At 70.4% G+C, this 26,788-nt stretch overlaps 1 protein-coding gene across 2 annotated transcripts in view; it reads right to left on the bottom strand.

Annotated features, from left to right (window-relative positions):
- Positions 1 to 25,974, bottom strand: part of DNMT3A (DNA methyltransferase 3 alpha) — a 43,242-nt gene extending 17,268 nt beyond the window's left edge. Inside the window, exons 1-4 of one of the 2 annotated variants that reach the window (XM_084516037.1) lie at positions 25,881 to 25,974; positions 17,848 to 18,076; positions 12,719 to 12,823; positions 172 to 511 (exon numbers count right to left, since the gene is read on the bottom strand). In XM_084516037.1, coding sequence (XP_084372163.1) covers positions 172 to 511; positions 12,719 to 12,823; positions 17,848 to 17,916 — 514 coding nt within the window. In that variant the 5' untranslated portion in view covers positions 17,917 to 18,076; positions 25,881 to 25,974. The remainder of the gene's footprint in view (positions 1 to 171; positions 512 to 12,718; positions 12,824 to 17,847; positions 18,077 to 25,880) is intronic. The other variant, XM_084516038.1, reaches the window with a different exon arrangement.
- Between the last annotated feature and the right edge of the window lie 814 nt (positions 25,975 to 26,788).

Genomic DNA, 26,788 nt, shown 5'->3' with positions numbered 1-26,788 from the left:
CCTCCCCCTCCTCATCTTTCTCCTCCTCCTCCTCCTCCTCCTCCGCCCAGCCGTGGCGGCCGCTGTCCCCCCCCAGGACATGCCGGGCAGGGTCGGGGGGTCCGTGTGGGCACAGCGGGACCCCGTGCGCCCACACCCCGCGGCGGCCGGCCCTGAACGCTCAGGTCTTACTTTTCTCTGCGGCCTCCAGGAGTTTCCTCCTCCCGCGTTTCTTCTGGGGGTCGGAAGGGGCCAGCTCACCCTCATCGGCCGGGGCGTCCAGGCCCTCCTTGGGGGTGCAGCGGCCGTTCTCCAGCGCCCGGCCCGTCTCGCCATCCGGCAGGCTCTCCGTCTCGTCCTCCTCGGGGCGCCCGCCCTTGGGGCTCGTGCCGCCCTCCTCGGCGCCCTTCCACTGGGCTCCGTCCGCCTCCAGGTCCCCGTTGGGCAGCGGCTCGGCGGGGCTGGCCTCCGGGCAGGGCGGGGGGCACTTGGGGACGGCCGCGATGTCTTTGGGGGTGTCACTGCTTTCCACCTGCCAAGAAGGAGAGGGACACGATCTGTGACGGGCGCGGGGACGCGAGCACCGGGCTCCCCCTGGGGATGCTGGCCCCATCGCTCCCTGTCCCCCGAATCCTCCCCATTTCCACAGGCAGCATGGCAGGTGGGGTGCTCGTGGGAGCATGGCCCACGACCCCAGAGACCTGGGGCCCGATGGCCGCTTGTGATGGGAAGACCAAGTTCCAGCTCCGGGAAATCGGGCACGCAAGGCTGCAGGGACTGACGGCGCACCCCAGGAGCGGGATGGGGCTAAAACAGCACCACAGGAGCAGGAGGTGCTGCTGCAGCCAGCCCGATAACCAGGACGTGCAGCCACACTGCCATGGACCACCTCGGGACCACCACACAGACTGGACACTGTGAAGGCCAAGACACAAAGCTGTGACACCCTCAGGACCAGGACACGTGGACACGACACCCTCGGGACCATCGCACTCTCAGGAGCAGGACACAATGCCATGAAACCCTCAAAAGCAAGAAAAAGGCACGTGGCACCACGAGGTCCTGGATACACTGCCGTGACACCCCAAGGACCATGCAGGACACGTGGGCTTGATGCAGTCAGGACCAGGACACGGGGACGCGGCACCCTGAGGACCAGGACATGCTGCTGTGACACTTCAGGACTAGGCCATGCTGCTACAACACCCTCAGGACACGAACAAGCTCCCATGGCAGCATCAGGACCACGACACAACACCGTGGCACCCTCAGGACCAGGACACGCTGCCGTGACACACTGAGGACCAGGAGACACTGACATGGCAACCTGAGGACAAGACACAAGGCCCAGGACACACAGCATGCTCAGGACCAGGACAAGATGCCACTACACCCTCAGGACCAGGACAATGCCTCGGCACCTTCAGGCCCAGGACACAGCACCATGACATCCTCAGGAGGAGGACACAGTGCTCTGGCTCCCTCAGCACCCAGACATGCTGTCACGACACCTTCAGGACATGGAGGCATATCTGTGACATCCTTAGGACCAGGAAAAACTTCCATGGATCCCACAGCACCTGGACCCACAGACACGACACAGTCAGGACGAAGATACAGTGTCACGACACGCTCAGGGCCAGCAAACAGTGCCATGAAAACAGTGCCCCTCAGGACTGGGACAAACTGGCACAGGGACCTTAGGACCAGGACACAAGGCCACGACACCCTCAGGACAAGGACACAGGGCTGTGGGACACTCAGGACCAGAGCACAGATCCGTAGCGCTGTCAGGACAAGGGAGCAATGTCATGGCAACCCCAGGATCAGGACACAGGCCGTGACACAACTGGGACCAAGACAGGACAGCACTGCACCCTGAGGACAAGGCAACAATGCCTTGGCACCTCCAGGTCCCTGACACACCAGGTCATGGTGCCGTGGCTCCATCAGGACCAGGACACAAGGCCACGGCACCCTCAGGACCAGGACACACTGTCCTGATGCCCTCAGGACCAGGACAAGCCACCGTGACACACGCAGGCCCAGGACAAGGAGGCTGCACACGCTCGGGGCCATGACTAGGCCATGATGCCCTGAGGATCAGGACACATGTCCCCAGCACCCTCATGACAAGGACACAACACCATGACGCTCTCAGGACCACGACACAATGCCATGGCACACTCAGGACCAGCACTAAGTGCTGTGACACCCCTGGGACAAGGACACACAGCCCTGGCACTTGCAGGCCCAGAACCCAACGCCATGACACTGTTAGGACCCAGACGTGCTGCCATGGGACATTGCCAAAACACGGTGACACCCTCAGCACCAGGACACGGTGCCATTGCACCCTCAGCACTAGGACACGCTTAGGACCAGGACACAAGGTGGAGGCACCCACAGGGCCAGGCCATGCCTCAGTGTCACTCTCAGGACCATGGCACAGCACCGTGACACCTGCAGGACTAGGACACGCTGCCGTGCCCTCAGGACAATGACACACACGGCACCCTCGGAACCACAGCACGCTGCTGTGACATCCTTGTGAGCAGGGCACGAAGCCACAGCACTGTCAGGACCTGGACACGGAGATGTGACACCCCCAGACCCAGGACACACGAACATGACACACGCAGGACACGCTGCAATGGCACCCTCCAGACACCGGGACACTGATGGCACTCTCAGCACGCTGCCATGACAGGCTTGGGAGCAGAATAAGAGGCCACGACAACCTCGGGAGCATAACACCATGACATGACAACCTCACGAACAGGACACAGCACCGTGACACCCACAGATCAGGACACGCTGCCACGGCACCCTCAGGACGACACGGTGCCATGGAACCATTGAGATAAGGACACGATATGATGACAGCCTCAGGGCAGTGACACACGGCCAGGGCACCCTGAGGGGAAAGGCACACCACCACGGCACCCCCAGAACCAGGACTCGGTGCCGTGACACCATGCAGGACACCCAGCCATGGCACCTTCAGTAGCATGTCACCTTGCCGTGACACCACCAGGGTCAGGACATGTGGCCATGACACGTGCAGCACCAGGACACACTTTGGTGGCACCATGAGGAGCAGGGGACACTGCCGTGGTGCCACCAGGACCAGGACCCACAGCTAGGGCAATGTGAGGACGTCTGTCTCTGGCTGGGATGGAGTTAATTCTCTTCACAGCAGCTCACAAGGAGCCGTGTTTCGGATCCATGCCCCCGGCGATGCCGGCAGCACACGGACTTTAGCCGGGGCTGACCAGCGCTGGCACAGGGCCGAGGCCGCCCCTGTTCCTCACACAGCAGCCCGGGGGGGCACCGCCAGGCAGACGACCCCAACTCCTTCATTTATTAAAGAATTTCTACCTGGCTCACAGGATTTCTTGCTTTTACTTTTCCTTTCCGCTGGTGGCGGTGGTAGGGTGAGCAGGTGGCGGCACGGTGCTGAGCTGCCTGCAGGCATTAGCCCCAGCACCACGGCAGCCTCAGGACCAGGGCATGGTGCCACGGTACCCTCAGCACCAAGACAGACAGAAGGACGTGGCACCCCCAGCAGCAGGACACTCTGCAACGACACCTCCAGGAGGAGGACACGCTGTCGTGGCACCATCAGGACCAGGGCACACCCTCAGCACAAACAGAAAAGGATGTGACAGGATGGGGACCTTAATACACTGCCAGGACACCCTGAGGACCAGGGCCCACTGCCACAGGAACATCAGGACCAGGAAACACTGCTATGGCACCCTCAGGACCAGAAAACAAAGATGTGTCACCGTGAGGACGAGGACATGCTGCCGTGACACCATCAGGACCAGGAGACGTGGCCATGGCACCCTCAGGACTGGGACAGAACGCCAGGACACCGTGAGGACAAAGGCAAAAACCTCTGATACCACGAGGACCTGGGTATGATGCCCTGACAGGAAGAGGACACACCAACGTGACACCACCGAGGTCTGGGAACACTGCCACAACAACCCCATGGACAAGGACACGATGTCATGACACGGTCAGGACAAGGACACGCTTTAGTGTCACCCTCTGGACCTGGACAGGTGGCCATGACCAAGAGAAAAGTCTGTGACACCGTCAGGACCCGGATACACTGCCCAGGCACCCTCAGGATCAGGACACAGCCATGGCCACCTCAGGACCCGGACACACGGACACTGACACCTGCAGGGCTGTGACACAGGGACACGACACCCTTGGCACCAGGACAGACAGCTGTGGCACCCTCAGAATCAGGACACAGCACCTTAACATGCTCAGGACCAGGATCCGCTGTCATGATACACTCAGGAGAAGGGGACCTGGGTGTGACACCCGCAGGAGTATGACACAGCCATGACCCTTGCAGGACAAGGACACGCAGCCATGGCACCCTCAGGACCAGAATACGCTCCCAGGGGACCCTCAGGACGAGGACATGACCACGACACCCAGGACTAGGACACTGCGGTGGCATCGTGAGGCCAGAACACACTGCCACGAATCCCTTGGATGGAAGCCACTTTGCAGTGACAACCTTGGGACCAGGATGTGCTCCACAACACCCCCAGGGCCAGGCACAACAACACGGCAGATGCTTGGACCCGGGACCAGGACTGACTGCCAGGATGCCTCAGGTCCAGGACACGTGGGCATGACCAGGACACACTGGGACGAGCACACAGGCTCAGGGCACGAGCCCATGGCGCCCTCAGACACTGGACATAATGCTATGGCTCCCTCGGGACGCAGACACACGGGTATGGCACCAGGTGGACAGGTCACAGAGCAACATGACCCTCGTGACAAGGACAACCTGCCACATCACCCCCAGGACCAGGTCACACAGCCCTGAGGCCCTCGGGGCCACAACAGAAAGCCAAAACACCCTGAGGCCCGGGACGTAATGCCACCAAACCACCTGGATGAGGCCACGATGCTCCGACACCCTCAGGACCTGCACACATCGTGACAACACCCTCAGCACCGCGACGTGCTGCCGCAGTACCCTCAAGACCAAGACGGACGGACTGCCGTGCCACCATCAGGACAGGCCGTGTGGCTGGGACTCCCTTAGGGGCAGGTCACATTGCCTGGCACCCTCAGGCCCAGGACATGCTGCCACGGCACCGTGAGCACCAGGACACACAGCGGTGACATCTGCAGGGGCAGGAGATCCTGGAGGATCAAGGTGCCCTCAGGATGCAGACACACGACCGTGACGCCCCAGGGACCAGGACACAGTGGGATGGCACCCGGCCAGGACCAGCCACCCCTCTCCTGCCCACCCTGTCGCAGCGGGGCTGGGGACAGTGCTACGTGCACGTGCTTGTGCAAGGGACACGTGGAACCAGGGCCCACAGCACAAGTGTGCGTGCGTGCGCGCGCGCATGACAGGCGGAGCCGGGCACCGTGGTGTGCGTGTGTGCATGTGACAGGAAGAGACGGGGCGTGTGACAACTGCGTGTGTGTGTGTGCATGAGCCCGAAACCACCCGTGACGTGTGCGTGTGGGTGTCCGTACGTGTACGTGCCCCACAGGCAGAGCTGGAGACCGCGCCACGTGTGCGTGCGCTCCACATGCAGGGACCACGCCGCGTTTTTGAGCGTGCCCGTGTGCCAGGCAGGGCCAGGCCCTGCCACAACCCTGTGTGCACATGCGTGTGCACATGTGACACGGGGACAAGGCCCACAGCGTGTGTGTGTGAGCAGGGAAGAGTGACAGGCACAGCCGGAGCCTGCGACACGCGCTGGTGTGTCAGCCTGACGGTGCCAACACCTCGGGGCGGGTGTGCGCGCGTGGCAGGCGGTGCCGGGGGCCGCAGGAAGTGTGCAGCCGGTCCCGGCTCGCGCGTGCAGCGACAGACCGGTGGGCGTGCGTGGGTGTGAGACTCGGGGGAGGACTGTCTGTGCCGGCACTCGTGGGGACGCTGCTCTTGCGTGTGAGCCCGAGCGGCAGATGGAGACGGCAGCGGCACGAGCGCGGGAGATGGTGGGGCCGAAGCCGGCCAGGACGCGCGTGCAAGCGGCGAGCGAGGCCGCGGGGTCAGAGGCAGCTGTGCTGGTCCCTGAGGGTCCGGGGGCGAAGCGGCCGCAGCGGCGAGGGCGTGTGGACAGAGGCAGTGGGAGCAGAGTCAGAGTGAAAGGACCCAGCCCGGCTCGGCGGTTTCCGTGGCAAAGGAGAGTGAAAGTGCTGCTGCGTCACGGCGACATCCAGCTGGGTGCGCGGCTCGGCTGCGGCACGGTGGGCTCAGCCCCCCCCCGGCTCACCGTGCTCACGGGCTCAGCCCTGTCCCGTGGGCGCAGCCTCGCTCCGTGCCACCGTGGGACTCGGCTCTGAGCAGCGGGGCCGGCGCAAGCCACAGCTGGGCCCTCGCGAGGGGCCTGGCACCGGCCTCCCCGTGCGCTGCCGGCGGTGCCAACCCCGGTGTCACCCCGGCTGTGCCAGCCCTGGGACAGAGGCGGCCGAACTCCCCGAGGGCTGACACCCGCGGGTGCTGCCGCTGCCTCCCCGCGCCGAGGCGGTGGCACCCGGCTGTTTCCTGTGCTCCACGCTCGCCTCCGTGAGCCCGTGCACCCCGCGCCCTCGCGCTCGCCTCCCTCACCGCAGCGCCAGCTCTGCAGGAGGCCCGGGGCCGCGGCGGTTTTGCTGCAGCCCTGGGACAGAGCAGGAGGCCCCAGGCCTGCTCGTGGCCCAGCCCTACCGGGGCAGAGCCCCCCGCTTCTGCGGCGGGGACGCCAGGAAGTGCTGGGGGGCGGGCGGTGCGCCCTCACCTTCCCCGCTCCGCTGCCAGCGCCCAGCTCAGGGTCCCCCGCGGTGCCGGGGGGGGGGGGCGGCGTGCTCCGGGGCCCGTGTGGCGCAGCGGGGAGCTGGCGGCAGGCACCGTCCTCCCCCTGCCCCACGAACTACACGTCCCAGGATGCACCGTTCGGTGGCGAGGAGCCAGGCGGCGAGGAAGCAAATGCCGAGCTGCCAGCCAGCCTTGGCGTGAGCACGGTGCCCGGGCTGTGCCGCGCGCCCTTCCCCTGCCCCCCAGTGGGGGGGGGGGGGCGCCTCGGACGAGGTGCAGGGTGAGACCCCAATCCTAGAAGGGGCACGAGGGGGGCCGGCAGGTGACGGAGGGCCCTTTGCTCTCCCACACACCCCACGTTTGCACTGCTGCTGCCGCCCGCTCGCCCGCAGCGCAGCTCCGCGGCCCAGCCACCCCCAGGGCGCAGGAACCCCCCCCCCCCCCACCCAGTCTTCCCCAGGCCTGCCGGTTTGGGGAGGGGGGTGGGGAGGTGGGCGAGGGGGTCCGCATGCCGCTTACCATCATGCATCCCCTGCCGAGGGCCGTGCAGACCCCAGACCCCCGTCCGGCCGCCCGCGCGCAGGCGCCTCCTCGCCGCGCTGGCTGCTCGCTGCGGCGTCCCCACGGCGGGCGCTTCCTGCTCGCCCGGCCGCCGGCCCCGCTGCCGCAGTCACTTCCTCCGCTCGCTCAGCCGCTCGCCGCCGGCCCCGGCCCCGGTGCAGGCAGCAGGGCCGGAGAGGGTGGCGGGGAAGGACGGGGGCAGGCGGGGAGGCAGCTGCGCACAGCCTGCCAGCGGAGCCGGGAAGGAGGGGACGAGCCCGCGGCAACCCGCAGGGGGAGGAACGGGGCTGGGGAAGCAGGGGGGGGCGCAGCCGCAGGGTGCCGGGGGGACCCTGGTGGGGTCTCGCAGAGCCAGCAGTGCCAGCAATGGGCTGGGGGATGCAGGGCAGCCAGCGCTCCCCGGGGCCTCCCTGCTGTGCTGTGCTGCACGGCCCCCGGTGCAGTGATGGTGCCGGGGGGGGGGAGCTGGGGCCAGGCTGGTCCCGCTCCCACCGCTCCCAGGGACGCGGCAAGCCCTGGAGCAACCACAGCACTTGTACTGGGGCACGAGGACACCGCGTGCCCGTGCACCAGGGACACACGAGCCACCGCCGCCAGCCCTGGGGACACCACGCAGCCTCTCCACGTGCCAAACGGCCACTGGTCCCGGCACAGCCCAGTCCCCAGGGTGGCCGAAAGCCCGTGCCACCGGCAGGGCGGAGGTGGCTGGCTGAGCTGTGCCGCAGGAGAGCCCGGACAAGAGCAAGGGCGAGCACAGCAGGACGAGGCTGAAGGACAAACCTCGCCGAGCCACCGCGCAGGCTCCCTGGGACCCGCAGGACTGCAGTGACAGGGCTGTGGAGACGCCAAGGTGTGCCAGCAGCATGGTGCTGGGCCCCGGGCACCTCCACGGGGCTGGATGCGGCCACGTCCACGGAGAGACGCCGGGGAGCAGGGGGAGCCGCGAGGGGTCGGTGCCTGCACACGAGCCTCATGCAGGGTCTGGAAGTGATTGTGCGGCGCACGCTCACGCTCCCCCCCCCGTGTCCCCCTGCCACCCTCACACTGCTGGTGCTTGAACCACTACGGCTTGGAGAGGCTGGGGGGCTCGGAGCTGCTGGGGGGCAGAGAGGGCGCAGAAAAGGGATGGAGTGGGGTTCAGGGGAGAATCAAAGCAGGGTTTGGGAGCTGCACCGCGTCCCTGCGCCCCAGAGCTCGCTGTAAGGGGCTGAATGCAGAGGGATGAGCAGGGGGGGGCACGGGAACGGGCTGAGGGCCCACGTCCTTGTGGCAGGCCCTGCGGCAGGAGCCAAGGCAGCTGCTCCCTGCACGGCCGTGGTGGCTGCTGCCCTCCCCGGGGGTCCGCAGCCCCCCTGTCCCCGCCGTGCCGCGCGCCCCCAGCCCCGCTCTCGCCTCCCGCTCGGGGCCGCATCCTGGCTGCCGTGCCGAAAACAATGCGAGGGGCTGCGTGCGCTTCCCGGGGAGGAAACGGGAAGCGCCGACCCAATGTGGTTTGGATTAGGCGGCGGCACGGGCTGGCGGGAGGCACGGCCGCGGGGGGCTCGGCACGGCCCCGCTGCGCCCCGGACGGGATCTGGCCGCCCCCCCCCTCCCCACGCGGCCACGGCCGCCCCGCTCCCCGCGCCTCCAGCGCCGCGCCGGAGCCCTGGCCCCGCTCCAGCTCCTCCCTTGGCAGCCCCTTCCCGGCCGTGCTGCAGCCCTTCCCGCAGCCCTTCCCGCGGGCACGGCCGCCCCCTGCCCGCCTCCGCCTCAGGAAGCTGGCGTCACCGCACGCCCGCCGCCCCCGGCCCCCGCCAGCGCGGCACCCGCCACGGGCAGGGGCTCCGCGGGCCGTGCGGGGCTGCCGGACAATGCCAGGAAGGCAGGGAGGGCAGGAGGGCCCCGCCGCGTCACCGGGGGGTGCCGGGGGGCTTCACGCAGGGCGGGACAGGCGCCACGTCCCCCTGCACGACGGCCTCCCTTGCACGACGGCCTCCTTTTCATCATGGCCTCCCTTGCACGAGGGCCTGCCGGGACGTGACGGCACGGGCAGGGCTGGGTGTCGGGGCCATGCCCTCCCTCCCCGCACGACCTGACGCCCCCTCCTCCTGTCCCAGTGTGTGTGTGACACCGAGCCAGGCGCTGGCAAGGGTCCGGGGTCCCTCGGAGGGGTGCAGGGGGTGGGAGAGGCGGCACGGCCGGCACGCAGCCAGCACGCTGTGGCACGGCAGCGGCGCTCCGTGCCTGCAGGGGGGGTTTGCCTCGGGGTCAGCCCCGGCCCCAGCCCCGCTCCTGCAGCCCTACCTGGGTCAGGACGGGCCCCGTGGCTCTCCAAGCCCCCCGTGCCGCTGGCACGTCCCGGTGCTGCCGCTCGAGCATCGCTGCCGCCGTGCCGGGGAGGCGCAGGGGAAGGGGTCGGGGATCCACCCCGGCGCCCGTCCCCGTCCCCCGGGGAAGGTCTGGCCGGGCCGGCACTGCCTTCCTTCCCACCCACCCGCTTCCTCCACGCCGGCTGGCCCTGGGAACAAGCGCTGCCTTTCTCCGCGCTCCCCTCCCCTCCGTGCAGCCGCTGGGCCCCCGCCAAGGACGCTGCTCTGCCGGGAGCGGGGTGGCCCCGCTGCTGCCGGGGCACACGGGCTGTGCCGGGGCTGTGCCGGGGCCCTGTCCGGGCAGGGGGACAGGGGATGGCACCGCTCTGCCACCCCCACGCTGGGCACACTCAGATCCGCAGCGTGGCACCGCTCGGCACGGCACAGCTCAGGGTGGCTTCGCGGCCCCCAGGACGGCACGGCACAGCTCGGAAGGGCACGGCACAGCAGGGGCTGGCACGGCACGGCCTGCCAGCTGCTGCCCACACCGATACCCCGTGGGTCTCGTCCCCGCAGGGCGTCACAGGGGCCCCAGCTGGGTCCCCGCAGGGTCCCCAGCCAGGCGGGGGGCCGCCCGCATGGTCCCGCTGGGAGCAGCGTGCTGGGGCAGAGCCTCCCTGCCCCGGGCCCTGCTCACCTGGCTGACAACGTCACCCCTCGGGAAAAATACCTCCGAACACCTGGAAAAACAAAAGGTCCGGTTACAGCTGCAGGAAGGGCTTCCCGCCCCCTCCCCGGACAGCCTCCGCCGGGTTCCCTGCTCTGCGCCCCACGTCGCCCCCCCCCCTAAATCCTGTCCGGGCTGGGGAGCCGGGGCACAGCTCCCTGCCCCACCGACACACCGGGGTGAGCAAGGCAAAAAAGCACAAACCCTCGGCGCCTGGACCCCCACCAGGCCCCTTATTTGCTGCGTCCCGAAGCACTGCACCAGCCGTGGGGGTGCTCAGCACCCTTCTGCAAAACCTCTGCCCACCGTGAGCCCGGGGCTGGGACCCCTCGGTGAGCCCCCAAGGCTCAATCCCCGCTCCCTGCGCCCCCCAACACCGCGCGCTGGCTCCTCTCCACCTGGGTCCAGCTCCCCGGGTCACGGCCTGGCCTCACCGGCTCCCGGCACCGCGGGGCTCTCCAGCTGGAGGATATTTATAGCAGCCCACACCCGGACGGGGCTTTCCCAAGCGCAGCGGCGCACTCCTGGCACTGCCCGGGCAGCCACGGGGCCGCGGGGCTCTGCCAGCTCCACTCGCTGCAGAGCCGCCGGCTGCACGGAGCGGGCAGGGCGTGCGGGTGCCTGGGGACCCCCCTCGGATCCGCGGTGGCCGCAGGCTCGTGCCACCTCCAGCACCAAGCACCAGGAGGTGCCCGGTGTCGCGGCGCTGCCGCTGCCCCCCTGTGCGCCCCAGGCTGGGCGCGGGGACCCTCTCGTCCCGCGGCTCTCCGGGGGTCGCCCCCTGCGAGGGTCAGATCCCTGCCGGTTTCCAGGCTCGGCCTGTTCCTGGACGACTTCTCCCCGTTTGTCCCGGTGCCAGTATTGTTCTTCCACCGCAGCAGCTCCCCGCCCTCCCCGCGCTCACCTCCCACCCGCTGTATTTATAGCTGCCCCCCTCGCGCCGCGCCTGCCCCACACATGGTCCCACCCGGCGAGGCCAGCGCAGCCCCACGGAGACCCTGGACGTGTCCGAGCACAGAGCAAAAACTTTCCACAGCCGCAAACCTTTGCAAAAAAAACTTCTTTCAGCACCAAACGCTCCCTGGCCCTGCGCGTCTCCATGTGCTCCCCATAAGACTGCTGGTTTCCAGCCACGGGCGGCCCGACAGGGGCTCTGTCCCCCCCCCCCAGCTCCCGTGGGGGCGCGGGGACAGGGACGGGGCGCTGCCCACGCAGGCTGAGCACCCAGCCCTGCTGGTGCCACGAGGCACGGACGGTGCCAACGCTCCCCACCGCAGCCATGCGTGCGCTCTGCGGCGGCTCCCCAGAGCCCCTCACCACCAGCCCCACGCCCGGGGGTCCGTGTGCCTTCCCGGTGGGGTTGTGGCACCCCGGGGAGCGCCTGCCCCCACCCCAGGCACTGAACCAGAGTGGCAGGCACCCGGTGACTGGCACAGCTCTCCCAGTCCCTTCCCTCCCCAGCACTGCATCTGCCACCGCGCGCTCCGCAGCCGTGCCCACCGGCACCGCACGTGCCCACGTGTCCCTGTGCCACCGCTCGTGGGGACAGAGCCACCACTTCCACGGGTCCTGCTGCATCAGGGGGCCCAAACCCGGCGCCCCACCAGGGCCTGCAGCTGCCTGGGCCCCTCCACCCCTGCGGCACCACCCCTGAGCCTTCCCCTGCGCGAGCAGCGCCGCGAGGCCGCTCCCATGGGGCAGGCATTTGGACTGCCTGCCTGGGCAGGAGCGCAGGGACGGCACCAGCAGGGACATGGGGACAGCCCTGCCCGGCATGGCAGGGTGCAGCACGTCGGCACGCGGCACGGCACGATCCCACCCGGCAGCACTGCTCAGCTTGGAGTGTGCTGAGCCACAAACCCGCGAGCTGCAGGCACCAGGACAGGGGCTGCAGCGGGGTTGGGACGTGCGGGGTGGTGGCAGGGGCATCGCCCACGCCGTGGGAGCCGGGGCAGCCAGCAGGGAGCTCGGCTCCGCGCGGCCACGTCCCCCTTGTTATTGCAGCTGCTGCAGCGAGCCCCAGGGGCCATCCCAGAGCTGCTCGGCACCGGGAGCTGGCGGGGGGGGAGCACGGGGACAAGTGCACCGCGGGGCCTCGACCGCAGCCGTGCCGGACCCCGAGCGCTGCCAGGGCAGGAGGAGCTGGCGGGGGCCGCGGGGAGGGGAAGGCACCGGGGGGGGGGACACGCTTCCCTCCGGCCGCTGCGCCGCTCTCGGACTTTCCTCCTGGCTGCTGGCGCAGGGAGGCGGGCCAGGCCCGCGGCACGCCGGGAGCCGTAGTCCCAGGGCCAGCGCAGCTCGCCCACGGGGGGCTGCCCACGGGGGGGGCCGCCCGCTGCCCCCGCCTCGCCCCCGCGCGCTCACCTGGGCATGCTTGCGCTTCCGCCCGGGCCGCCCGGCTTTCCTCATGGGCGTCCCCGGATCCTGCTTCTCCTCCTTGCTCGGGTTCTCCTCGGGCTCCTCTTCCCCCTGCGAGCCGGAGACAGAGAGGACGGTTACGCCGCCGGCCCCGGGGCCGCGCAGACCGGGCGCCTGCTCACGGCTCCGCTCCTGCCTGCTGCTGGGCTCGCTGGCACCCATGGGTGCCATGGGCACGCGGGGCACCTCGCTCCAGCCTTGCTTCGCTTGAACGAACCCAGTTCCTCCTGGGGGGCCCGGCTGGGATCCGCCACGACTCCCCATGCCCTTGGGGGGCTCGAGGGGCGAGCGTGACCTCTGCCAGGGCTTGGGGCCAGCCCTCGCCATGGGGCTGAGCACACAGCCATGGGGCTGGGCACCTCGGCCTGGCAACGCAGCCCCGTGCGCCTTGCAGCACCAGCCCCCACAACCTGCCAGAGCCCTGCACGTGTGGGGCTGGGGGCTCCTGCACCCCCTGCACACCCCACTCAGGGCCGTGTGGCCCCCACAGCCCCCAAGGGACACGGGCAGGGCGCAAGAACCAGCAAGCAGGCAACCGCCTGCTCTTCCCCACCACCCGCAGCGCTTTGGGGGCCCCTCCCCTGGTCCCCCCCCGGGCTCTGCCCTAGGAAAGGAACCGGCTCCGTGCGCCCAGCGCCGCGGCACGGCCGGGGACGTGCCCGTGCCCGGAGAGGCGGTGTCGGGGGCCAGGGCTGCGCGGGGCCCGTTGCGTCCCGCGGCGGTGGGGAGCGTTTCACCTGAGCCCCAGAAGATCTCGGCCGCGGCCAAGGCAGGAAGAGGCCGCGGAGGGGGGAGCGGGGAAGGCGGAGAGGCCGGCGGGGGGGCGGCGAGGGAGAGGCCGGGGAGGGGATGGGAGCTGGCAGCCAGACAGCTCCGACATCCAGCTGCACTCGCCCGGCCCCGGCCGCATTCCTGCCCAGGGGCTGCCCGTGGCAGGGGCGCTGCGTTTGGTGCCCGCGGCACCGCCGGTGCCACCCGGCACGGGCCAAATGGGGCTGCACAGCGGGGTCCAAGCCTGTGGGGGGGCACGTGCCGTGCCCCAGGGTCAGTGCCCAGAAGCAGCTCCCTGCTCTGAGCCACCCCCCTGCAGGCCCACGTCCCCGGCACGGACCCAAACTGGGCATGGAGAGGGGGCTCGGGGCACCGTGGCCGGCTCCAGCACGGCGAGGCCGGGGAGCAGGAGGCTGTGAAACCTGCCCAGGACCCCTGGAGATCCCCGGCAGCCCCCACAGCACCTGGGGTGGGTGTGCACGGAGCCCCAGCCCTGCCCCACAGCCGGGAGGCCAGGGCAGAGCGGGCAGGGGCTGCGGCACTGCAGCACCCGGGGGGCTCCTGCCCGGGGCTCGGAGCTCCACGCGGCCCCGACTGGGAGGTTTTGGGACGGGTCCAAGGACGACGTCAGGAGCTCGGTTTGAGCACAGTCCTGGCACAGGATCCCAACGGGGTCCGCAGAGGCGCCGCGAGCTCCCCACGGGTTTCAGCTCCCCCTGAAGCCCCTCTCCTTGCACCATGGCACCAGCACACCACGGCTGGTCACGGCTGCGCCATGCTGGCCCCAAACACCAAACGTGCCCTTGGGATCGCTCCCTGGTCCGTGCCAGCCCCACAATGATCGGGGTCAGTGTGGGACCTGGTGCTGGCACAAGGGCTCGCGGTGCTCCCAGCCGAGCCAGCTCCAGCTTCGGGGTCCCCAGGAGAGGTCGGGGGACTGGGGAGCACCAGCTCCTCGCAGGCTCCTTCTCCGTGTCTCCAGCCCCGTGCAAAGCCTGCGCCAGGGAGGAGCGTGCCGGGGAGACCGTGGCGGGGGGGAGCGGAGCTCAGCCCCCCCCCCCATGGCCGCGGCCGCGGGAGCGCGCCTTGCCAAACCACGCGGCGCTGCACTTTGTCCCAGCTGGAGCCGCCCCCGGGCATGCAGCTCCGTTCCTGGAGAGCGGGGCCGTGGCGGTGCCGTGCCGGGGCGCTGGGCGCCCGTCCCCGCAGCCAGCCCCCAACCCCCCCCCGGTGGGAAGGAGCAGCTCCCGGCACCGCGGGTGCTGGCACGTGGGGGCCCCTCGCCCAGCGCCGCACGTGCTCCCGGCAGCGGGAAGGCCGCGGGCACGGCGAGCCCCACGAAAACCCGTCCCCTCCGGGCAGCCTCCCCGCGCCCACGTGCTGGCTTTGGCCGGGTGCTGGGAGCTGGGAGCCGGGCCGTGGCCGTGTTTATGCTGGATGTGAGGGAAACGTACAGCGGGGTGTCAGGCATGCTGCTGGCACAGGGGCCGTGCCGGCCGGCCAGCCCTGCTGCGGCACGGGGTCGGGGTGCACAGCGAGCTGCGGGAGGGTCCCCAAAATGCTGGGGGTGCGCGGCCCCCCCTGGGAACAGCAGCGGTGCTGGAGCAGCAGCAGCGGTGCCGAGGCTTCGTTGCAATCCCCAAAGCGAGCCCCAGGCTGTGCCGGAGCCACGCGCAGGAGGGTGCAGGGAGGGTGCAGGTTGCAGGGCCCCCAGGCTGTGCCCTGTCCCCCCCCGGGGGTGCTGCTGTGCCCCGTGGGGAGGGGGCTCTGCAGTGCCCCCAGCCCGGGCACCACGGAGCAGCCCTGTGGCTGAGGTGCCTGCCCAGCGAGGCGGTGCTGGGCGCTGAGACCTGCTGGGGAGGGCAGGGGCCAGATCCTGAGGCTGGAGGGGGGATGCGCAGAGCCCCCCAGCACCACGGGGCAGCCCCCCAAGCCTCGGTGCTCAATCCAGGGCTCACCCCGCTCCCAGCACTGCTGCACGCCCGCTCAAGGGATGCTGCAGCAAGGGGTGGTGGGGATCCCCCCCCTATGGAGAGCCCCCACGTGCACCCCACAAGCCGGCCCCACTGCTCCCTGCCCGGCCCTATAAGTGTGGGGCAGCCCCGCCGTGGGGCTCAGCCCCATCCCTGCACTGCCGGGCTGGGGGCATGGGGTCTGCCACAGCACTGTGGGGCCGTGGGGACCCCCAGGGCAGCTCCCGCACCCCAAAAAACCCAGGCAGGGAAAGGAGGCGCAGGGAGGCAGCCCCAGAGCAAGGGAGGCTGGCAGAAAGAACCGGGGGCTGCGCACCCCCTGCTCCCCAACCCCACGCCTGCTGCTGCAGCCCCTCGCTGCCTCCAGCCTGCTCGGAGCTGAGTCATCTCCCCATAAATCCCCCCCGCTCCTCATCTCCCCGGGGCTCGCCGAGGAGCCTGGCGCGTCCCCGCAGCGCGGCGCAGCGCTCCTCCGCCGCTGCCAAGCAACAACCCGGAGGGAAACCACCTCCGAGGGGGGAGCTGCTGCATGACGCAGTGCTGCCGCTGCAGCGCCGCCGGGTCCCAGCTCCCGGCTGCAGCGGGGCTGGCAGAGGCAGGGAGGGGGGCAGCAGCCCGGCGGGGTTGGGGGTACGGGGTGCGGGAAGCCCCTGGCTGAGCCCCGTTGGCGCGGTGCCGACGGCAGCGGCGTGGATCGGCCCCGCGGCACCGCGTGTCCCTCCTGCAGAGGTGACCTCCCCGCCTGTGGTGCCGCAGCCCGGCGGGGTCAGGCTGGGACAGCTCAGCCCAGCACGGCTGCAGCCAGCCCGGGGGGCTTGCAGGGACCCCGTTTGGCGAGGCAGAGCCCCCTCACACCGCTGTCACCCCCCCGGGGTCCCATGGGTGAGCTGCTGGCCTGAAGGACGGGGACAGCCGTGGGCACGCCAGCTGGCCCTGCCGTGGCACCGGTCTGAGCACCGTGCTACGACCCGGAGGGGATGGAGACCCCAAACCCGCCCCCGTGCCGCATGCAGCACCCCCAAATGTCAGCCCCACGCTCGCCTCCTCCCCAGCCCCATGGCTCCAGCTCCTGGTGCCGTTTTTTTCTGCGTGGAACGCGCGGCCCCGCTCCGGCTTCACACCCCGCGCCCTCCCCGAGGAGCAGGAGGGGCTCCATCGCCCCCGTTATTCACCCCCCACCACCCAGCTGTGCCAATAACGCGCTGGATGCCTTCCAAAGGGACACACGGCTCTCCCCGTCCAGCAGCCGGGAACGATGGCTGCAGGGGGTGCATGGCGAGGGGACCGACACGGCGAGGGGGGCGGCGGGGTGGGGGCACCTCCCTGCCAGCGCCGGAGGCACCGCGTGGCCGCCACGGCCGAGGGAGCCCGGAGGAACTCGGCTGACCCCAACCCCGCACCGCCTGCGGCAGGCTGGTGTCCAGCTGGCCGGCTGCCCCAGTCCCCACGCCGTGACCGGGGCAGGCCGTGTCCCCAACGCCCCGGGGACGCTGCTGCTTCCCAGGGGAAGCGCGGTGCCTCTCCCCTGGAGGGAGCAGCCACCCAGCTTCGGGCTGGCCCCGCTCGTCCTTGTGCTGCGGGGACACCGAGGCGCACCGAGGCCATGGCCAGAGCTGCCACAATGCCTGGGTTTGGCTGGGGACCATCCCCAGGCACCCCAAAACCCAGCACAACCCCTCCATCCGTGCGGCACCTGCAGCCCCCACCCTGCTCTGCCGGCCACTGCTCAGCCCCTCTCAGTCCTGGTGGTGGCACAGCACCGTGGCAAAGCACCGGGGGATTTGGGGGTGGGCGCAGTGAATCCCTGGGGGCTGAGCCACCCCCCAGCCCAGGGCAGCAGCAGGGGCGCATGACCCCATCCTCTGCCCGCTGGCTGCTCTCCCCACCCCAGCAAGCCCTGAGCGCACGTGCGCTGTCCCCTCCTGTCCCTAAATGCCCCCATTTCCACCCCATCACGTGCCCTTCCCACTGCCCCACGCCCCGTGCCCCCTCCCACTCCACTGCCACGACCCCAAGGCAGGGGATGCGACCCCAAAGCAGGGGACACCCGCGCCCCAGCAGGGCGGGAGCAGCCTGCCTGTCGCCCCCCCTCCCCACTGCCAGAAATAGCTCAATCCCCACTAATCCCCGCTGCGGCTCAGCCTCGCGCCCCCCCCCCGTGCCACCCAGCTCCGCGCTCCCCAGGCTGCTGCAGCACGGGGGGGAGCACGGCTGGAGGGGCCCCCCCCTGCAGCCTTGGCTCCTGCTTTGATGGGGTGACCGCGGTGCCAGGAGCCCCCCCCACCCGTGTCCCCGGTGTCCCCGTGTCCCCGCGCGGTGCCGGGGCCCTACCTTGTGCGTGTCGAGCGCCTCGCGGTCCGGCACGGGGCTGCTGGCGTCGAGGGCGCCGCTGGACGGCATGGTGGGGAGCGGAGGGCGGGGGCCGGGTGGGCACCGGGGGGCTTCACAGCTTCAGCACCAGGAGAGGCCCCGCCGCTGCCACCGCCGCGCTCCGGCTCTGCGCCACCGAGGGGTCCGGGGGCCGGCGCCCAGCCCCTGCGCCTGCCGGGATCCTCCTGCCCTGCGGGGAACAGAGGCACGGGGTGAGGGGGGAGCGCCCGCCGGGCCCCAGCCCCCAGCAATTATTAACACGCCGCAACCTTGACTCAGCCGGGCTGGGCCGAGCCCCCCCTTGGAGTCGCCCCCGGCAGGCGGTGGAGCTGCGGCCCCACCGGGGTGTGTGGGGCACGGTGCGGGGCGCACGGCTCGGGGTGCGCAGTGCATGGGGCAGGGAGCGCGGTGTGGGGCACGCGGCACGGGATCTGCTTCGTGGGGCACAGGGTGCGTGCTGCGGGGGGTGCTGTGCGGTGTGGGGTGGGTGTAGGGTGGGGTGGGGGCACGGTGTGGGGTGGGGGCATGGTGGAGGGTGGGTGCATGGTGTGGGGTGGGTGCACACCGTGGGATATGGGGCACAGGGAGGGATGGGGGCATGGTGGGTGGGTGCATAGTGTGGGGTGGGTGCAGTGTAGGATGGGTGCACAGGGTGGGATGGGTGCAGTGTGGGATGGGGGCATGGTGTGGGATGTGGGGTGCACAGCGTGGGTTGCGGGGTGCACAGCGTGCAGCACAGATCAGGGTGCACCACGAGTGGTGCAGGACACCCAGCGTGGGGTGCACGGTGCGTGGCACACAGGGCAAGGTGCACAGTGCGGGGTGTGGGGTGCGCAGTGCGGGGCGTGGGGTGCAGGGGGCATGGCACAGAGTGCGCACAGGAGCTGCAGGGCACACGGAGCAGGGTGCACAATGCACAGTGCAGGGTGCCCAGCACGAGGTGCACGGTGTGGGGTGCAGGGTGCATGATGTGGGGTGCAGGGTGCGGGGTGCAGGGTGCACAGCGCGGGGAGCAGGGCGCGCAGTGCCCGCTGCGGGGTGCAGGGTGCACGGTGCGGGGTGCGGGATGCACAGAACGGGGCGCAGGGCGCGGGGTGCAGGGCGTGGGGCGCGCAGTGCCCGTGCTGTGGGGTGCAGGCAGCGGGGTGCAGGCGCAGGCAGGGCCCCGCGGGGCTGCGGCGGAGGCGTCAGCCCCCAGCACCTGTTGCTATGGAAAACGCTGCCTGCATTAGCCATGGCCGAGGCTGCTGTTGCCTTTGGCACCGGAGCTGCAATTTGTTTCTAGAGCTTTCCAGCCGCAGCTCGTTCCCAGCCGGCAGGGTGGGGGGCTGCCGGGCGGGCAGGGCCGCTGCTTCTAGGAACAGAAACTCAAACCCCGGCACGTTCCTCCCGTCCCCGCGGCTGCCTGCGGCGCGGGGCTGCCTGCGGGGGGGAGCGGGGGCCCCGCCGCTGCCGCAGCCTCCCCCGGGCCCGGCGGCGGCACCCCCGGGCGCGGGGAGCTGGGCTGGGGGCAGCGGGGCCGGCGGGGGGGCTGGGGGCAGCTGGGGCAGGGCTCGGCTGTCCCCGGCCCCCCCGTTTGCAGCCCCCCGGCCCCTCGTGCCTGGGGCTGGGACGCGGGTGGGGAGGGTGGGAGGCAGGCTGGGGGTGCGGGATGGGGCTGTGGGGCAGGGCTGCGGGGTGGGGGTGTGAGGTGGGGGTGCAGGATAAGGTGTGGGGTGCAGGAAGGGGTCTGGGGGCGCAGGATGGGGGTGCAGGATGGGGGTGTAGGATGGGGGTGTAGGATGGGGGTGCGTGCTGTGTCCCCCGCTGCCTGCACACCTCCTGAAGGGCTTCCCCCGGCGCCTCCTTTGCCACCTGTCAGGGAGCCTCCACGGGGAAGCCCCGTCCCCGTGTCCCTGTCCCTGTCCCCATCCCTGGGGCAGTGTCCCCACGAGCCCCCTGCAGCACGGGCTCTGCCCACGCCTGCTCTCTGCCAAGCTCCTCAGAGCTGGCCCTGCGCTCGCAGCGCTGCTGCTCCCCTCCCTGCAGCTCGGGGGGACCCCGACCTTGGGGCTGCACCCCGACCGGGGTGGCACCGGGGCAGCGCCGTGCACCCCACACGTCACCGCCTCAGGTGCCTGTCCTGGAGCTGCCACACCGCTGGCACCACGGCACGGCACGGCACGCTGCCCGGCATGGCATGGCACGGCACGGCACACGTTTCGGCATGGCATGGCACAGCACCTCGCATCCCTCCTCGCCATCCCACAGCTGGCGGTGCCCCCATCCCTGCCCATGCCCCCCGGTGCCCCCAGCCCCGCTCCCCCTGCGCGGTGCCAGGGCGAAGCCACGTCCGCGGGCACGGGAGGCCACGTGCTGCCGGGGAACACCTGGGGACACCCGGCCGCGTCCCACGCAGCTCCGAAGCAGGGGCTACCCTCACCCCCCCGGGGCTGCACCCCCCGTGCCCACGGGGCCCGCAGGCACCGCAGGCTGCTGCTGTCCCCGATGTCCCCAGCGTCCCCCGCTCCCCGCGGGTCCCTGCCTGCAGCGCCGCTGCAGTCGCCGTCCCCACATCCCCAAAAACCATCTCAGTCCCCCCAGCCCCCCATCCCGTCCTCCCCCACCTCATCCCCCCCAACACCACACGGGGGGCCACCAGCCCCCCTCTAACCCCCTCCCCAGCCCCCCCAGCCCCCCAGCTCGGGCACCCCCATGCCCGCAGCCCGCGCTGTGCGCAGCCTCGCGCTGAAAAATCTCCAGCTCGCAGGCTTTGATTCGCTTCCAGCAAACATGGTCTCCGAGCGCACTAAAAATAGTTGGGCTGCGTACAAAACCCTCGGCACCCGCAGGGCGGGGGGACGCGGAACAAAGCCGGGGAGAAGCCGGCGGCACCGGGTCCCCCCCCCCCTTTCCCATTCTCCAACCTCCCCAAACCCTCTCCCCAAGTGCCCCCCGCCGGGTCCCCGCTCTTACCCGCGGGCCGGGGCCGCGTCGTCCCCGCGCTAGGCCACGGCCACCGCCGCCGTCACCGCGCTCCCGCACCGCTGCCGGCTGCGGGGGGGACCCCGCGGGGCATCCCCTCGGCGGGGCGGCTGGTGGGGGGGACCGGGGGTGGCGGTGCGGGGGGACAGGGGGCCGCAGCCCCGCAGCTCGCCGCCGGCCGGGGCTGCCCGCGCTCGCCGCCGAGGCGCGGGGAGGGACTCGCCGCCCTCCCTCCTGCCTCCCTCCCTATTTATCGCCGGGGCTGACCTTATCCCGGTGACGGCGGCGAGCGGGGGAATCGCTCGCCCCAGCCCGCACGGAGGAGTCACGCTCGCCGGCGGCAGAGGCGGATGGAAGAAGTAGGTTACCTGCGGTGATGCGCGCCGCCGGCACCCGCACCCGCACCCGCAACCCGCACCCGCCTCTATTTGGGGACGCCGCAGCTCCCTCCGCCAGCCCGCAGGAGCCCAACAGCCATTTTAGGCGACGGCGCCCGGCCCCGCTCGGCTCTCGCCAGCCCCAGATGCTGCGAACCGGAGGCGCCTCCCCGGCTCCCCCCGCCCCGAGACGCGCGCCCCCCCCCCCCCCCACCTCGCCACCCCCTCTCCGCCCCGCCGGGACGCGCCCCGGTGCGCCCTGTCCTAACGTGACCCGGCCCGGCCGCTCGCCGCAGCGGCACCCACCGGGCTCCGACGGGGGGGACCCCGCGCGTCCCCATCGCCGGCAGCGCCGGGGACGCGCCGGGGGGGGGTCCCCGTCCGAGCCCCTTCCCCGTGACAAGTGCCGCAGCGCCTTATTATTATTGTTGTTGTCGCCTTTGAGTCACCGCTCCTCCTCCCCCTCCCCGGCAGCGGGGAAGAAGAAGAAGAAGAAGAAGAAGTTCGGGGCTGACTCAGAGGGATGGGAGCCGTGGCCGTGAGTCACCCACGCCCCCCCCCTCTCTCCCCTCCGCCGCCCCCCTCGGCACCCCTGACTCACGCCGGGGGGCTCCCGCAGCCCCCCGCGCTGGGGGGAACCGGGGACAGACCCCGGCCGGCGGCGCCCGGCACTGCGGAGAGCTGAGGGGCGAGCGGCGACGGCGCCTCCCGTGCCATCGGCTCCGACAGATGGCTGCAGCAAAACCACCGGCGTGGGCACGGCGCTGACCTCATCCGCGCCCCCCCCCCAACCCCGTAATTACAACTTGCAAGCTAAATATCTGACCGCGGGGCACGCGTCGGCCAGAGGAGCCGGCCGCTGCTGCGATGTGTGGGGCAGCCCCCCGGGTGCTGCCCGCGGGGGCTTCCATGGCACGGGGTGGCTGCCCCTCTGCTCCCAAAAACGCAGCGGGGGTGGAGGGTGGCACCCGCAAACCAGCCCCACGCTGCGCCCCGGGGAGCAACACGGTGCCCCACGCTGTGCTGCACCCCGCGAGCAATGCTCTGCCCTGAGCTGCACCCTGGGGAGCACTGCACTGCTCCACGCTGCAACACGCTGCACTGCATCCCAGGGAGCGCTGCACTGTCCTGAGCTGCACTCCAGAAGCGCTGCACTGCCCTGAGCTGCACCCCAGGAGTGATGCCCTGCACCCTGGGGCGCGCTGCCCTGCCCTGCACTGTGCCACACTGCACCCTGAGGGGTGAGGCAGTGCGCCCTGGGGAGCGCTGCACTGTCCTGAGCTGCACCCCAGCGGGTGAAGCGCTCTGCTGCTCCGTGCTGCACCCTGGGGAGCAATCCAGCACCCCAGGGAGCACAGCACTGCACAGCACTGCACTGCACACCTGGCAGTGATGCACTGCACTGCACTGCACGCCTGGCAGTGATGCACTGCACTGCACTGCACGCCTGGCAGTGATGCCCAGCACTGCACTGTGCTGCAGCACACCACACCGTGCCCCGGGGAGCGATGCGGTGCCCAGCACTACGCTGCGCTGCTCCCCGGGGAGCTGCCGTGCGCTGCAAAGCCACACTGCAAGCAGACTAAAAGACAAGTTGCAGGCCTAAACAGAGCCAGGTCCTGCGAAGCATCAATGCTAGCAAAGGCTGGATTTAGACAAAATTGCTCGTGGGATGGTCACTGCCAGGGACACCAGCACCAGGACATGGCTCCGGTCCCGCTCCCCCTCCTGCAGACGGGACGGTGAAAGCCCAGAGGGGGCCAGAACAGGGCCACGGCCAGGCTCACGAGCTAAGAAAATGCCTCACGGCCGGAGAGCTCGATGGGTTTGGCTTATCAGGAAAAAATGGCTGAGAGATGATTTGATTACAGTGAGCAAGTGCCTTTGTGGGCAGCAGGCAGCGGGCAGCGCCGAACGCCTCCGCCGGGCAGAGGGACACAGAGCAGACACCAGAGCAGGGGCTGGGAGCTGGAGCTGGGTGATGGGAACTGGGGATGGGGCACGAATCTGTAACTGGGAAGGGTGGCGAGACGCAGAATGAGCCCAGCAGGAGTGGCACTTCCCATGCCCTGCAGTGCAGGAGCTGGCCCGGTGCGCCCTGAGGTCCCCTGTCCCCGCGCCGTGCAGGTGGCACTGGCAAAGAGCAGCCCCTGGCATGAACAGCAGGTCCACGCACCGAACCAGAGGGGGTGGCATCTCTGTACCTGCAGGGCTGCTGCAGGGCAGGGCAGGTGGGCACCTGGCACACGCGTGTGCACCGGGCGCGTGCCCACCGTGCCCCCCAGCTCCGGCTCCTGCTCCTAGTGCCAGCGGGCCCGGCCTCCCGGGGCACCACGGGCAGCAGGGCGCAGGCAGAGCGCGTGGGGGCCGGCACGGGCAGGGGTGCAGATGCACGTCCTAAAAATACCCACACGAAACCCAGCACCTGGAGGGCCCCGAGTGGCTGCACCGCGCCCGGGGCAGGCGGGGGCGAAGGGGCGGCCGCGGAGACTTCTGAGAGCCCCGGCACCGTGGTGGCTCCTCCGGACGGCGAGATGGGGGCCACCCCGTGCCCACTGACCCGGGGGGCTCTCCCGAATGCCCCCATGCTCTCAGCGCATTCAGGCAGCTGGGGAAGCGCCCGGGCATCCCTCATTTCCTCGAGATGTCTGCGGGCACTTCATTTTGCGAAAAGAGGCTCCTGCTAGGAAGTTTCGAGCTGACTCAGCACGAAAAGGCCACTGCACGCGCGGGAGCTGCCGGGAGCCGCCGCCTGGTGTCACACCGGCCGCTCTCCTGCCCGCCCAAAGCCCGGGGACGGGTGCTGGGAGGGGGTCCGGCCCAGGCCCCCTCGCTGCTCGCCCCCACGGGGGGCCGGGCGGTCGCGGCACCGCTGGCTCCTGGCGCCCCGCACGCCGTGCAGCCCTGGCAGCGCCGAGAACCAATCCCGTGGTGACACCGTCTACGTCACTCACACAAAGGGAAGAAATAAAAAAAAAAAAAAAAAAAAAAAAGAGGAACTGAGCGAAGAGGAAAATTTCATTTGCCCACAGGTTCGCACGCACGAACACCCAAAAAGAGAGGAAAAAGAGAGAGAGAGAGAGGAGGGGAAAGGGAACGCGGCGCTGAGCCGTGCCCGCGGAGGGGCCGGGCACCTGGGTGCCTGCTGGGCCCTGGCCCGGCTGCTCCCGGCCCCCTCCTGCTTGCAGCCCCGGGGCGCTCTGCGGTTGCTTTTTTAGTTCGCGTGGGTTTGGTTTTTGGGTTTATTTTTGTGTTTTTTTTTTTTTTTTTTTTTTTTTTCCCTCTAAGAGAAACTTTCCGCGGGCACCAAGCACCCGGCTGAACTTCAGCGGGCCTGGGGGCTGCGGGGCCGCACGGGGGGGGCAGACAGGGGGTGGGTGGGCTGTGGGGGGGTTTGGGGGGCAGGCGGGGACTGGGGGGGCAGGCAAGGGGGCAGGCAGGAGGGGGACAGGCGGGGAGCACACGGAGCACAGGGGGCAGGCAGGGGGCAGGCAGGGCACACAGGGTGCAGGCAGGGTGCAGGCAGGGTGCAGGCAGGGTGCAGGCAGGGTGCACGGCGTGCACAGGGCGCAGGCAGCAGCAGCAGCCCCAGCTCCTGGCCTGCACGCAGCCCAGGCATCCCCTGTCCCCCTTCCCCATCCCCTGTCCCCCATCCCCTACCCCTACTCCCATCCTCATCCCCTGTCCCCCATCCCCTACCCCTAATTCCCTACCCCTATCCCCTATCCCCTATCCCTATCCCCTGTCCCCCATCCCCACCCCGTACCCCCATCCTGTACCCCCTGTCCCCATCCTAGACCCCTATCCCCATCCCCATCCCCTATCCCCCATCCCCTACCCCTATCCCCTACCCCTACCCCTACCCCCATCCCGGACCCCTATCCCCTATCCCTATCCCCATCCTGTACCCCCTGTCCCCATCCCGGACCCCTACCCCCACCCCCTGTCCCCTACCCCCATTCCCTACCCCTACCCCTACCCCCATCCCGGACCCCTACCCCCATCCCCTATCCCTATCCTGTACCCCCTGTCCCCCACCCGGACCCCTACCCCTTACCCCCACCCCCTACCCCCGTCCCTACCCCCCACCCCCCTCCCCATCCCCATCCCCTCCGCGCCGTGCGCCCCCCCTCGGGGCGATGCTCCCGGGACGGGGAGAACCGAGCCGGAGCGGGGCGGGGGGGGGGGGAGGAAGAGGAGGAAGAGGAAGAGAGGAGGAGGAGGAGGAGGAGGAGGAGGAGGAGGAGGGAAGAAGAAAAGAAAAAAAAACAAACCAAAACACACAACACCGACACGGGGGGGGCCGGGGGGGGGCCGAGCCGTGCCCGGGGGCGGCCGGCGCTGCCCTTCAGCCGCCCGCACGGGCGCTCAAGGACGCGGCGGGGCGGGGACGGGCCCGGGGTGGGTGGGGGGGACACGAGGGGCACCGGAGGAGGTGTGGGGGGGTCCCGGGGGGGGCCGTGCGGCCGCTGCCATCTTTTCCTGCTTTTCCTCCGCGCCCGGCAGCGGGAGGTTGGGGACGGGGAAGGGGGGCGCACGGGCCGAGCCGTGCCAAGGGGACGGGGAAAAACCCGGAGGGGGGGAAAAAACGGGGGGGTGCCCGTCCTGGGGGGGTCGTGGGGGATGCGGGAGGGGGGTCGGGGATGCCGGTACCTGGGGCCGTGCGGGCCCGGCGCGCCGTGCCGAGCCGTGCCGAGCCGTGCCGAGCCGCCCCGAGCCGCGCTGCGCTGCCCGGCGAGGCCTCCTCCCGCAGCGCCGCCGCCTCCACTGCAGCACCGAGCAGCCCAACGCGCGGTCCTAGCGCCCTCCGCCGCCGGCACGGCTCGGCACGGCTCGGCACGGCTCGGCACGGCACGGCTCGGCACGGGCTGGGATGGAGAGGCAGGGTACCGGAGGCACGGCGCGCGGCTGAGCGGTGCCGGAGCGCGATTGCGCCCGTGCGGTGCCGTGCCAAAGGGGGTGCCGAGCCAAGCCGTGCTGAGCCAGACCGTGCTGGGCCAAGCCAAGCTGAGTCAAGTGCTGGGAGGGTGGTGCGGTGCCAAGACAGGACGAGCCGTGCCGGGATGGCCCGGAGTGGGTCAAGGCATTGCGTGGGGTGCGGTGCCAAGCCAGGGCAGGACGAGGCGAGCCAAGCCGTGCTGGACCAGGACAAGCCAAGCTGAGCCAAACCGAGCCATGCCATGCCCTGCAAGGTGGGCCAGGCCAAGATGAGCCAAGGCCAGCGGTCCCGTGTGGGGCTGGGGCAGAGCCAGGCTGAGCCCAGCAGTGCTGACCCGTGCCGAGCCGTGCTGGGTGCAGCTGAGCGGTGCCAGCCCGTGCAGCACTGCCCTGAGCAGCACCAGGCTGTGCCATGCCAAGCCGAGCTGTGCCATGCAATGCCGAGCTACAAGGGCTGTGCCTCTGCTCTGGGGCAGTCACGCCAGGCACCCTTACCCCACACCCCACACCCCTCCTTGGCCCTGCTCTGTCCTGGCCAGAGGTGCCCAGAGGGGGTCCTGGGGCCATGTGGGGTCCTGAGCACCCCCTGGGTGTGTGCTGGAGGCCAGAAAACGGGCACAGAC

Source organism: Aythya ferina, assembly GCF_964211825.1.
Source record: "Aythya ferina genome assembly, chromosome: 3".
Taxonomy (NCBI): Eukaryota; Metazoa; Chordata; class Aves; order Anseriformes; family Anatidae; genus Aythya; species Aythya ferina.
This window is presented reverse-complemented; position numbering and strand designations above follow the sequence as displayed.